A 12,285-nucleotide genomic window follows, 5' to 3' on the forward strand; every position below is an offset into this window, starting at 1 on the left:
GCCATTCATTCACGAAACTCGCCTCGTCTTCATTCATTCATTCACCCATACTAGCCTATCCCATCTCATCCCTCCATTCATTCATCCAGCCGATCCAAAGGCTTTTCCAGGTTTGCGCAGGCGCAGAGCTCCCCTCCAATCGAGCTCGCATTTATGAATGAACGTTGACGTCAATGGAGCCCCCACGTGGGCCCTGCTGGAAGTACAAAAGCGGCCGCCCAGCCCAGCCCTGTCCAAGGTGCTGATCGCCAGCCGAGCGGCGCCCGATCGGAGCGAGACTGGCCAGAGATAGACAAAGGGGTCGTTGGACTGGACTGGACTGGACCGGACCCCAAAGCCCCCGACCACCGCGGCTGCGACAGAGCGGGTAACGTGTCCCCAGCCTCAGTTACCCCCACGCACTGCTGGCCAGGGTGGTAGTGGGGTGCAAAGAGATCTCCCCGGGGCTGGCCAAGCTCCAGAACGGCAGCCGACGCGGAAGAACCGATCGGCCGGGGAGTCCCTTTGGCAAGGCGACCAGGAAGGGTTGCCCCCGGGGCGGGAGTTTCCGGGCGGTCCCTTGGAGCGCTTCCCAAAGAAGAACGCACGTCTTTCCCATCGCCAGAGGCTCGGCGGGTGGGGTTGGGGGGGGGGGGCGGAGATTAATATCAGAACCACATCATCATCGGGAGCGGGCGTCGCTAGCAAGGAAAAAAACGGCTATAGGGAACCCTGCCGGGATTTTTTGGGTCTTACAGTCATGACCGGGACAGTTCGTTGGTGAAATAGATATTGGAAAAAGGGAGGGGGAAAGGGGGGTAGTTTAAGTGACTTAGGAAGAAGTAAAATGCAAGTTTTTTTTTCTTAATGGGGGCTAAGATGTCTTAAATGTAGGGTGTGGCTCAGGTTTTTGTGGAAAGTGTATCAAGCTCCCTGCAAGGGCAGGTGGATATATAATTTCAAGAGATGTGCATACCTGCTTGTTAAGTGGTGGTGGTTTGAGGGAGGGGGAAGCAGCAGGCTGCAGGAGGGTCTTTGGCTGGCGCAGGCAGTCCTCCGCCTGCATGGGTGGGCGATGGGTGTGGGGACTGCAGAGTGGAAGGGGGGAGGTCCTTCACTCTGGAGGGAATGCGCCTCTGCCAAAGAACCATTTATGCCAGTGAGTAATGCAGAGGGGGGGGGGGGTGTCTCTTTATGTGGAAGAGAGGAAAAGGCTTCTTTGTTCCAAAAATAACTGAGGGGGGGGGGGGGAAGAGGCAGAGTAAGTTGGTTACTGGTTGGTTAAGAACGGTGCAGGAGAAAACCATGTCCACAATGCAGATGGAGCCATTCGGCGCACCTTTAAAGGGGGGGGGATCTCACATGCAGGAGTAAGAAACCTTGCAAGCCACCTAGTAGCCCCCCCCCCCCCCAGGCACACATAGATTAAAAACCTCTCTTGCTAACCACAGGATAGGCTGCCTGGAGACTCTGGATACAAATCTTTCCTGCCTTAGAAACAAATTTGTACTCACATAGAAACACCCTCCCCATAGAGAATGCAACAATACAGGAGGCTCGGTGGGGGTAGTTTAAGCCAAACAGGGTCTAAGACAGGATGGATCCTCTCACCTCCATGCTTGCCACGGTGGCAACACTCTGTCAAGAAGGCAGCATGGAGCTGGGGCAGAAAGGACACTGGAGGGGCCGGCTTTGGGGGAAGATGGCATCCACTAGCCATTCTGAGCAAGCCACTGGGAAAACAAAAGGGAGGCACCTCCAACTCCGTGGCACCTGATGTCAGTGGGGGGGGGCGGTGTCTGTGAGAATGAGGGGGGGGCAGCCCAGAGGAGCCCTGCTTCAACCACTGGCTGCAGATATGTATGGAACAGAGTGCTCCTGCACTTGGCCCCCAGCCCAGAATGAGTGGACCAAACACTGGGACGCCCCTTGGCTTCTGTCACCCCACTCCAGGACTGGCTCTTCAACAGTGCCCTAAGGCTGGGCCTTGGGGGGTCACAGGGAGGCAAGGCAGGACTGGTCTAGGACTTAGCAGCTCTGGGACACCTTTTCAAAGCGAAATTGGATGCTGTTCTAAGACAGCACAGGTTCCCTGCAAGGCAACCCCTTGAGTACTTTCCAAGCCTACAGGCCAAGGCCTCTTTGTCCCTGGGCTGTGGAGAATGTAGAGGGTGGCTACCCTCTACAAGACGCCATGGTGTGTGTGTGTGTGTGTGTGTGTGTGTGTGTGTGTGGAGGGGGGGACACTGCACAGATTCTGGAACAGCATGTCTCTCTGACACCCCCCCTTCTTACTATCTGTTCCACAGCAGCCCTTCCTCGCAGCAGAATGGCAGGCCCCTTGCCCCTTTGCAGAGCTGTCCTGCTGCTCTCTCTGTGCATCCAGCTGCAATATCACCTCCCTGCTGCCGCCACTCCCCTTTCTCCAGGGGCAGAGGCCCACCCTGGCGAAGCTTCTCCCAAGACACAAGAGATGCCCCCCAAGGACAAGGTGCAGGTTCGTTCCCTGCCCGAAATCGACCCAGATGCAGCAGCCCATGAGGACAATGGAGATGACCTCTTCCAAGATGTTGACCCACAGGCCTTGGCCGCAGTTCTCCTGCAAGCTCTTCACCTCCAACCTGAGGAGGCCGGCCAGGGGCAGCCAGACCTAGAACCCAGCGCCAACGAGGAGAGGGTCCGCAGTGAGACCAAGAGCTCAGACTTACAGCCAGCCAGGGGGCAGGGCTGGAAAGGCTGGGAGGAGGGGGGGCAGGGCTTGGGGGAGGAGGCTCCTGACCAGGAGGAGGTGGAGACCTTGAAGTCAATGCTGCAGGAGCTGCAGTGGTACACTCCCATGGCCAAACGGGAGGAGCACCCCCTGGAAGGCACCCAGAGTGATGTGCTCACGGAGCTGGAGGAGTACGAACCTCTTCGAGTCCACACCAAGCGCAAGGCCCCCCCCAGCGAGCCGTGGGAGGGGGCCCGAAAGCTAAGGCAGCAGCAGCACCTGGAGCACCAGCTCCTCCAGAGGCGCTATGAGGAACTGGCCGAGAGCCGCAGGCAGGCCGAGGAGGCGCGCCGGGCAGCGGCTGAGGAGGAGCGCCTGGCAGACATGGCCTCAGACCTGCTCCTTCAGTACCTGCTGAAGGATGGGGAGGAGAGCCAAGAGGAGGGTGGGCCGAGCACCGAGGAGACCACCCGCAAAGGGGGCAGCGCCTTGCTGTTTGAGGATGAGGAGGGAAATGTGGCTGAGGACAAGCGCTCCAATGAGGCCCCGGAGGAGGAGGAGGACGGGGAGGACATCGACCCCAACACCATCGATCGCCTCATTGAGCTGTCCAGCAAGCTCCACCTGCCCGCCGATGATGTCATAGACATAATTAATGACGTTGAGAAGAAGAAGGAGGAGGTAGTGGTGCCAGAAGCCCCCAGCAAGGGCAAGGCCCCAGCAACAATTCTCCCTCGAGACAAGCCCAAGAAGACCCCCGCCTACCCACCTGGCCCAAAGTCCATACTGAAGCCCTACTACCATCCTCTGGCCCGACAGCCTCCCCACCGCCTCCCCAAAGATGAGGATGCCTGGAACGAAGTCCTGAGAGGAGATGAATATCCAGCCCCCAAGTGGTTCCGCGCCCAGCCAGACGTCCTCTCTAACCACATCAGCCCCAGGACTTTCCAGCCCCTGGCCTCCCGTCCCTATGCCCACCTCCCAGGCAGCCCCATAGTGCCACGGGAGGAGTACTACGAAGACAGCCATGGCCAAGAGGAGGAGCTGGAGAACTACATCGAGAAAGTGCTGCTGAAGCGTCCCAAGGGCTTCTAGCGAAACCCAGCACTTTTGCCTCCCCTCCTGCTCCCCTTCCTCACCCAAAGAAACTCCACCGTCTCTGACATTAATCCAGATTCTGCATGAGTCGGGAAATACGTCTACCTGCCCCATGAAAGGTCCCCAGGCAGAAGTGGGCTGCTGCCTCTCAAAAAGGACACCCTTGCCTCCTTCCCATCAAAGAAACAACCCCTTCCTGTCCCCCCACCCCATGGAAAGAGAAGCAGAGTCAACCCTCCCCCCCGCCCAGCAGTGGCCAAAGCCCATTCCCCCCACCATCTGTACATGTGAAGGAGTGGGCAAGCAGCCTCTGTCACCAAGTGACCCTCCCTGGTAGGGGGGGGGGGAGTAGGGCACTAAGGACAGAAGACCTATAGACAGGGGCATTCTGTAGCAACACACTGGGCCAGTGCCCCCAGTTTTGACAGCTCCAAGGAAACTCAACACATCTAGAAAGAAGGGGGTTTGTGGCTCCCCTCCCGCCCCATGTATCCAGATCCCAGCCTTTGCAGGTGCTGAGTCCAACTCCTTTCCCACATCTGTCAGGACCTGCTGTGGCTCTGGCCCATACTAACAGCCCCCCCAAGTTCTCCCATCCTCTCTGGCAGGGGCAGTGTTTCTTGGGGCTCTGTGGGCTGCAGTGGGAGGCAGGAAGTTGTTCTGCCATTGGATAATGTAGCCTTAATGCACCCCTTGTTTGCCCCTGCAGCACCCCAGAGCCTCCTGTTCCTTAATGCTCCACTTCCTCTCTCTTCTAAGAGCGATAGGGCTGTGTCCTACATTGTGCAACGGGTTGGACTAGATGACCCAGGAGGTCCCTTCCAACTCTATGATTCTACGATTCTAGAGCTTTGGAGGCAACCCTGAATTGGATGGCACAGGCTAACCCCAGCAGCAGAGGGGAAGGGTGGGCCTGGTTAGTCCTTAGGTGGGAGGCAACCAGAGAAGCCCAGAGCTGCTACTCAAAGGGAGGCCGACCCCTATGACCCTGTCTGGCCTCGAAAACCTGACAGAGCTGCAACCTGACAGAGCTTTATGAATACTCAGCTAGAAATCAGAGGGAAGGTTATGAGTCTGGGGTGAAGGGAGGGAGACTAGTGCTTTTAACAGATATTCATAACCTCCCTTTTATTAGGGACCTGTGCCCAAGGGTCAGAATATGCCTTAAAGTGCTAAAAAGCTGACAGAAAGTTCTAGAACTTAAATGCCATTTAAGGGGTCCAAGTATGTGCTGCTCCTTATTTACTGTGTATTAGTTCAGGGGTCCCCAACCCTCGGTCCACGGCCCGGTACCAGGACACAAAGGCCATCATACCGGGCCGCCAGCAGCTGCGCCTGCCTCCCCACCCCTGCAGCGAGAGGGGGGGAAAGAGGCTGGCACGACAGCCAGTGCGGCAGGCGCGGCAGCTGACGCGGCAGCTATGCAAACGCGCACGTGCGGAACTGCCGCGCATGCACGTTTGTGCCCCCTGGTGGCCAAAACGTGCACGCGTGGCAACTCTGCGCATGCGTGTTACCGCCACCTGGTGGCCAAAACGCGCATGCGCAGAAATTGGGCATGCGCATTTATGAGCAACTGCGGCAGCCGGGCTGCTGGCACTCCCCCACCCCCGGAGGCGGTCCCCGACCAGAAGAAGGTTGGGGACCGTTGTATTAGTTTACCTGGTTATGGGGTCCTTGAATTGAAGAGATTAAATTCCAGGTATGGTTGTCCTTGTCCATGCCCGGCTGCTGCTCAATGACACTGCCCCCCACTGGAGGGCTTGCCCAAGAGAGCACTGATCAAGCTCCAGAGAGGGTATGGGGGAGCCTGGAGGCAGTGCACCCCTGTTCCAGTGAGAAGTCTCAACTCTTGCCTGCAGGAGGAACAGCCCTCTCTGGGTCAAGATGGCCAGAAGGAGGCGGCCAAGTCCCTGCCCCTTGGCAGTGAGACCCCAATCCCTTGACAGGCTGAACTTCACCGGAAAGCTTTTTGGAAGGATTGCATCTTAACTGTTCCCAGTGGCAAGTAAAGACCCTTGTAGGAGATCACCACTCCAGAAGGGAAGGCCCCAGAAGGGTTCTTTAGAAAGGAGAGACTGGGGCAGGAGAGAGCATCAGCAAAGATAACCCTGCAGTCCAAGGCCTGGTGCTGAGGGGAGGGGCCGCAGGGATTAGCCCCCTCTCCCGCCCACTTCTTCCAGCCCCCAATTACAGCCTGCAAAGGTACTCAGCCTTCCTTCCAGCCATGGAGTTGTCTGGGCTCTACCAGGCACCCAAGCCTCAGCAATCGGCAGGCGACCGGGGGGGGGGGGAGCATGCTCTGCCACACCTACCTGGGCAAGTCCACGCACACCCAAAGCTGCGTCTGAGGTGGGGGGGGAGGGGACTTGGGGGGAGGGCAGCAAGGGGATGACCGGGCATGCCTCCAGTTCCTTCCCCACCCATCGGCATCGGCCTGCGAGTTTCTTCTTGGCTTTGTGACGTCCTGTCCTGTAAAACCAAACCAGACCCTCGTTGTCTCTGTGTCCTGATCCATGTGTGGTCCTTGAAATAAAACCTGTTCAGACTGCTGTTGTAAATAACACTTGGGATCTCGCTAGTTTTGCTAAGAAAGAATAAAAGCAACTATTTTATTACGAGTTCCTCTTGTCATTTACGGCCCACGCAGACTGGCCAGAAGGAGCCGGTCAGAGTCCAGCACGGAGCTTGGGGCAGGTGGGTGGGCAGGCTTCCCCTCCAGCCCCAGGCAGGCAGAGCCAGAAGGCCGCCAGCAGAGCTGGGCTGGGGAAGTCTACAGAGCCCCCGGAAGACGTCAGCCAGCAGTGTGGGAAGATCTGGGGAGCGCCGCCCCAGAACAGGGAGGTGGGGTGGGGCAACATAGGCATGTAGGTGCAAGCTCACTCCTCCCTTCTCCTTGGGGGGAGAGGCCTGGCAGGCACCCTCTGCGGCTTCAACTGCCCCCCCCCTTGCTGACCAGCCCTAGTGAGGCAGGTAGGCAGGCGGGTACAGAGCCTCCCCCCTTTCCTTCCCTCCTCCCCCATCCCCTCCCCTCCCATGGGTAAAAGGGTCCCTCGGCAAGAAAAAGAACCAAGCCAGAGTCTTCCACAGCACTTTATTCCAAAAAAAAGGGAAGACACGCCCATTCCTGGTTTGGAGCAAGGATGCTCAGGGGCGGGGGGTAGCGTCAAGAGGACAGACACAACAGCCACACACCACTACCAGAGTACAGTGTGCAGCCCCCTCTTCAGTTGGGGGGGGGAAGCAGACCAGCAGAGGCCTCTGCCAAACTCCCCTGCGGCCTCGTCCCCCTCCTGCTGCTGCCACTGCTGCTGGGCTGTCTGTCAGTCACATGCTCTGCTCGCTGCTGGGATGAGTCACCAACCTGGGGGCGGTGGCAGGAGGGGCCTGGTGGTTGGTGCAAACAGATGGGGGGGACCAGGAGTTGGAGGGGAGCGGCAGGGCCCAGCTGAGCCTTCCCTGCAGGGAGCCGGGGCTGACCCCCCTCTAGGAGACACAGGGTTACCCCCCAACCACAAAGTGGGATGAGGGGGTGGTCGATATTTACACAGTACAGTTTGTGGCTCCCTCCAGTGAGTGGGTTTGTCAAGCACCACGGACTGCAGAGTGTGTGGGTGGTCCCTGCCTCTTGGCCCACTAGGCTGCGGGGGCAGGGCAGAGTGGCTGGGAGTGCCCAGACACTGTGCTGAGCAGCTACGCCAAGCCCATCTCCTCCAGCACACTTCGAGGGGACTCGTCTTCCTGCAGCAGAGAGAGAGAGAGAGAGATGCAGGGGAGGCACCCATCAGGTCCACGGCACTACCAACCCTTCCCCCTAAATCAAACCAGCCCCAATCAGTATGGAAGGCTAGCCCTTGGGACATTACAGATAATGGTGATGGAGAGGAATCTTTCAGTGCTGGGGGGCACCAGGAAAAGCTTTCAGTTCAGGGCCTGGGGATGAGGAGAAGCCCCTTTGCCCCCTCTGCCACAGGGCACTAGAGGGTCACGAGTGCCTCAGCATCTCCCAGCTGCCCACCCCATGGCACGCAAAGGGTTAGTGTGGCAGGGGTGCAAGGAAGGCCCTTCTCTTCCCCCCATTGCAGAGAGCTGCTGCCAAGGCCACGTCACTCCTGCCAACTGCAGGCAGCACCGTGCCATCCTCACCAGTGACTCACCATAAGTGGAAGAGGCGTGCTGCAGGGAGGGGGCAGTCCAGCCAAACATTCCACCATCCTCGCTACAGCATAGGAGGCTCAGAGCACCCGTAGGCACAGGCTGTCTCAGGAGGAAGGAGTGGGTGGGTGGTCCTCTCACCCAAGTCCCCTCTGGCAGCATGCAGAACCCCCCCTCCCCATGCAGGGGCCCACCTCTACCTCCTGTAAGAGGTCGGCCTGCTCAATGGCTTTCAGGACACTCTTTTTGGATGTGTCTTGCACCTCGCCCCCCATCAGGAACTCGTCCAAGATGAAGTAGGCCTTCTCAAAGTTGAAGATGATGTCCAGCTCACAGACCTGGCCCGGGGGGAAAGGGGAAGACAAGGAAAAGGTCATTTTGGGCCAACCCCCACCCCAAAAAGCCCAGCAGGCCTCAGACCCATTCAGGACCTGAGCCCCTCCCTCTGCACAGCTGGCCTAGAGGTGGCACCCTCTCTGTGTCTGGAGGGGCCCAGGTACTCTTCTGAGGCTCAGGGCACGTCCCTGCAGAGGGAGCCATTCAGGAGTCTGGTCAGCAGCCCCCTGCCACTAGGCTCCATGGCGAGATGCGGGCAGGGGGCATGTCTTGCGCCACAAACAAGCACGGGACTAACAAAAGAGACATTTGATTGGACTTAAATTGCATTGGCTCCTGCCCAACCACAAAATGGGCATGCACACACATACAGTCGAAGCTCACTATGGTATAGGAGTCTCAGCCCATGAGCGCCTGGTTGAATGGCTGCAGCCAGGGTAGTGGCCAATCTCCCACCTCCCATCCTCCAGGGAGGGATCACTCAACATGTTGCACCGAATAGAAATCCACATGTGGGGTCCCAAAAGAGGTTTGTGGGCCTGGGGGAGGAAGCAGCAATGGGGAGTGGAAGGGGCCATGCTTGGCCTTGGGGACCTCCCCCAGGGAGATTGCCTTGAGGGCTGCCCATGCTGGGCGTCAAAGGCTCCCCTGTCCACTTCACTAGAGAAGCATCACTAACATCTGGCACAGGGAACACATCTACATGGGGGGGGGGGGATTTTCAGCCTCCCTCCCAGCTTTTTAGAGTTCTCTGGAAACCGCCCCCCCCCCATACAGACTGAAGTTTGAAGGTAACAACAACAACAACAACAATTTTATTTGCATCCCACCCTCTCAACTGCTCAGAGGGAAAGCGAGAAACTTTTTCTTGCAATCTGTGGATGTAAGTCCCTATGGATCAGGGCACTGTTAGCTCATAGAACACGTGTTCTTCCCCCCCACTCCCCTAAATTACAGGAACAAGAGGCCTTAGAGCTGTGGTTCTCAACCTGGGGGTTGGGTCCCCTTTGGGGGTCGAACAACCCTTTCACAGGGGTTGCTGCAGGGCAAGCAGCTTGGCCAGGGGGGGGGGGGGGTGCCATCCACACAGCAGCCTTGCAGATTGAGATTTAGGATGCTTAGAGCTGATCCTGCGTTGAGCAGGGGGTTGGACTAGATGGCCTGTATGGCCCCTTCCAACTCTATGATTCTATGATAGAGCATTCATTTTCCTGGAGCAGCGGAAAAGAGTGAGATTGGCATGGTGGGACAAGAGGCAGAACTGAACTGAGAAACCCCGGAAAAAAAACAATTTATATACCGCCATGGACAATGGATCTTCACGTCATTGGTCAGTTTGGGTTTAATTTCTGTGAAAGAACCCTTGCCTAATTTTATGGTTGGGGGTCACCACAACAGGAGGAACTGTATTAAAGGGTCGCAGCATTAGGAAGGTTGAGAACCACTATTTTAGAGCATGACAATATGATCCACAGCACACATGAGCACAGAGGAAGCTGCCTTATACCGACTCAGAGCCCCAGTCTATCAAAGGGAGGACAGCAGCTCAGCTCTCCACATCTCCTACACCCTCATCTTTACAATGGGGGATGCAGCTGGGAGCGTCTGCCACCCAATCAAATGCTTTGCCCCTGAGCCACAGCTCCTCCCCATCCCAAGTAATGTGCCAGACTCCCCCACCCCTCCCCTCCCCTGGGACAGGACCCCTCCCCAAACCCCAGTGGCCAGGACAGGACAGGCCACTCACTCACACTGCCAAAATATTTGTCCAGCAATTCGACATATCGGTGGATGAGCTCCAACGTGATCAGTTCGTTGTCTTGTTCTTCAATGGCACAGCAGAAGTACAAGCTGGCATACCTGGGCATGCAAGGAAGAGAAGTGGGCCATGCTCTTACGGTCTGCTGCACTGTTGTCTCTGGCCCACCCAAGCCAGCTGAAGGTATTTTATCACCCCAAGGAAAGGCTGCTCACCCAGCCACCCAAGTCCAGGCCTCAGCTCCAGCCCTGGCAGTAGTCCAGGAAAGACAGGCCACTGGAGCCTTCTTTCTTAATTTTATCATTGGTCTTATATACCACCCGCCTCTGTGCTTCGCCAGCCCCTGGTGAACCAGCCCTGCCCAGTGCCTCGCCGCCTCTGGGGTAGAGCAGCCACTCTGGCACCTGGCACCCACCCTGCTCAGTCTTCTCCAGGGCTAAGAATGAGCTGTGGGTGGTAACAGAAGAGAGGTAGCACAGGGGTGTGGTCCAGACTGCTGGACTAATATCTGCGAGACCCAGGTTCATGCCAAGGGAACTTGTGGGGTGACTCTCTCAGCCTAGCCTACCTCACAGTTGCTGTGAAGATAGAATGGAGGAAAGGAGAACAATGTAAGCCACTCTGGGTCCCTGAAGGGGAGGAAGGCAGGGGGCCAACAAAGAGCAGGGTACAGGGAGGACAGTCAGTGCACACAGAAGCAGCAAGGAGGATGGACTTGGTGGGAGAGGCAAGGGGGGGCTTTGTATCCACACACCCACCAGAGCCGGGCTCTGCAGCAACACACCTGCCGCAGCTGGGCTGGAAGAAGCATTCCTTGCCAGGCAAGCTGCACCCGGAAGCAAAGTACTGAGCAGCTCGGGGGGGGGGGGTCCTGCAGGCCACTGGGGCCTCAGCAGCCTGACTGGGGGCAGCTAAGCCTCCAGCTCCAAGGGCTTCTCACTCCCGGGCCTCCCCTTGTTAGCCAGCCAGTCCAAGGCAGAATGGTCTGCAGACCTAATGGGGGGTGGGGGGGAAGGATCTTCCTGGCCTGCTGCAAGATCCTTCAGCCTCCTTCCTTTGGTGGAACCCCTGAAAGGGAGGCACTTGGGGCTTCATCCGAGTAGGCAACCAACCGTCCCTCTCCCGAGAATGAGGGAGCCAATGCAGCTCCAGGGATCTGCCAGGAGAGGGAGAAGGCACTGCCCCCACCCCCACAGCAGCAAGGAGCCAAACTCCCTTAGGAGAACTCAGCCTAGACCAGGCCCTGGCACCAGAGCACCCCCACAGAGCTCCAAGGAGCCCCCAACAGGTAAAATCACCTTTTGTAGACCACCTTCAGGTCCCGCCACTCAAGGAAGCTGCACATCTTGGGTTTGCGGGCCAGCACCACCTGCATAAGCTCACGCACCATCTTCTTCTTGTCCTTGTCCGAGGTGGCCAGGTACCACTTCTGCAGACGCAGCTTCCCTTGCCGGCTGAAGAGCAACATAAAGCGCATCTGCGGAGACATGGGGGGCAAGGGTGGGAGCTCAGCCACGCCTTTGAGCTGTCAAGTCCGTGCTGTCTGCTCCAACGGGCCCGATGGCAGCTCTCCAGCCTCTGGGGCCGAGGTCCTCCCCAGCACCGGCTCCCACCCCGCCCCTGCGCAGCAGCCCTTCCCCACGCCCTGCCCACTGGTGCCCCAGAAGCGGGATCAGAGGCCGGGGGAGCACTGAGGGCCGCTTGGGCCCGCTGTCTCGGGCGCTTTCCCTCCGCACCCTGCCGTGAAGAGGCCCCGGGGGGGGGGGAGGGGACGTGGGAAAGCCAGCGCCCCGAGCCCCGCCCGCTAATTGCGCCCGGGACGGGGGGAAACGGGAGGGCTCTGGACGGGCGCACCCACGGGGATGGGGCGGGAGGGGCCACGCAGCTGAGGCCGTCCCACCGCCTGCGCGCTCCCGACGGGCCGGGCCGGGCCTGCAGGGAGGGAGCCTTCCGCGGTTTCGAGCTCTGGGCCCGGCCGCTACTCGAGCCCCCCCGCCCCGGGAGGGGGCAGCATCGAGGGGTTCCTCCCGCCCCGCTCACCATGGTGGCGACAGCGGTAGTTTGTCCCACGCGGGCCCCCGTCCGACCGACCGACCGTCCACCCTTCTCCCGAACCTGCCCAGGTGCCTCCCGGCGGGCCCCGCCTCCCATGCCGCGCATGCGTTCAGGGTCCGCTTCCGCGAGGGGTCGGACGGGCTGCCGTCATTCCTGGCAACGGGGGGCGGGGCCTCGGCCAAGCGGGCGGAAG

At 58.9% G+C, this 12,285-nt stretch overlaps 2 protein-coding genes across 3 annotated transcripts; one reads left to right on the plus strand and one right to left on the minus strand.

The window, feature by feature from the left end:
* Positions 1 to 245: 245 nt before the first annotated feature.
* VGF (VGF nerve growth factor inducible) lies at positions 246 to 6,405 on the plus strand. The gene is made up of 2 exons (XM_077314837.1): positions 246 to 367; positions 2,289 to 6,405. Exon 2 carries the CDS (start codon positions 2,309 to 2,311, stop codon positions 3,782 to 3,784), a length of 1,476 nt encoding a protein of 491 aa, XP_077170952.1. The 5' UTR covers positions 246 to 367; positions 2,289 to 2,308; the 3' UTR covers positions 3,785 to 6,405.
* Positions 6,406 to 6,862: 457 nt separating this feature from the next.
* AP1S1 (adaptor related protein complex 1 subunit sigma 1) lies at positions 6,863 to 12,251 on the minus strand. Of its 2 annotated transcripts, none has more exons than XM_077314280.1 (5): positions 12,078 to 12,251; positions 11,336 to 11,514; positions 10,030 to 10,138; positions 8,137 to 8,280; positions 6,863 to 7,528 (listed from the first exon to the last, which is right to left on the minus strand). In XM_077314280.1, the coding sequence occupies exons 1-5, from the start codon at positions 12,195 to 12,197 to the stop codon at positions 7,481 to 7,483; spliced, it is 600 nt and encodes a 199-aa protein (XP_077170395.1). In that variant the 5' UTR covers positions 12,198 to 12,251; the 3' UTR covers positions 6,863 to 7,480. The 2 variants fall into 2 exon arrangements, with proteins under 2 accessions (XP_077170395.1, XP_077170396.1); XM_077314281.1 differs by having other exon boundaries at positions 8,143 to 8,280; positions 12,078 to 12,247.
* Positions 12,252 to 12,285: the final 34 nt, after the last annotated feature.

This window comes from Paroedura picta, chromosome 16 (assembly GCF_049243985.1).
Source record: "Paroedura picta isolate Pp20150507F chromosome 16, Ppicta_v3.0, whole genome shotgun sequence".
Lineage (NCBI taxonomy): Eukaryota > Metazoa > Chordata > Lepidosauria > Squamata > Gekkonidae > Paroedura > Paroedura picta.

Coding starts and splice junctions, on each gene's coding strand:
- AP1S1 (XM_077314280.1), bottom strand. CDS start 12,197: ATGCGCGGCATGGGAGGCGGGGCCCGCCGGGAGGCACCTGGGCAGGTT. Junction 8,281..10,029: donor TGGACAAATATTTTGGCAGT/GTGAGTGAGTGG, acceptor CCCCCGGGCCAG/GTCTGTGAGCTGGACATCAT. Junction 7,529..8,136: donor ACCTCTTACAGGAGGTAGAG/GTGGGCCCCTGC, acceptor TCTCTGCTGCAG/GAAGACGAGTCCCCTCGAAG.
- VGF (XM_077314837.1), top strand. CDS start 2,309: ATGGCAGGCCCCTTGCCCCTTTGCAGAGCTGTCCTGCTGCTCTCTCTG.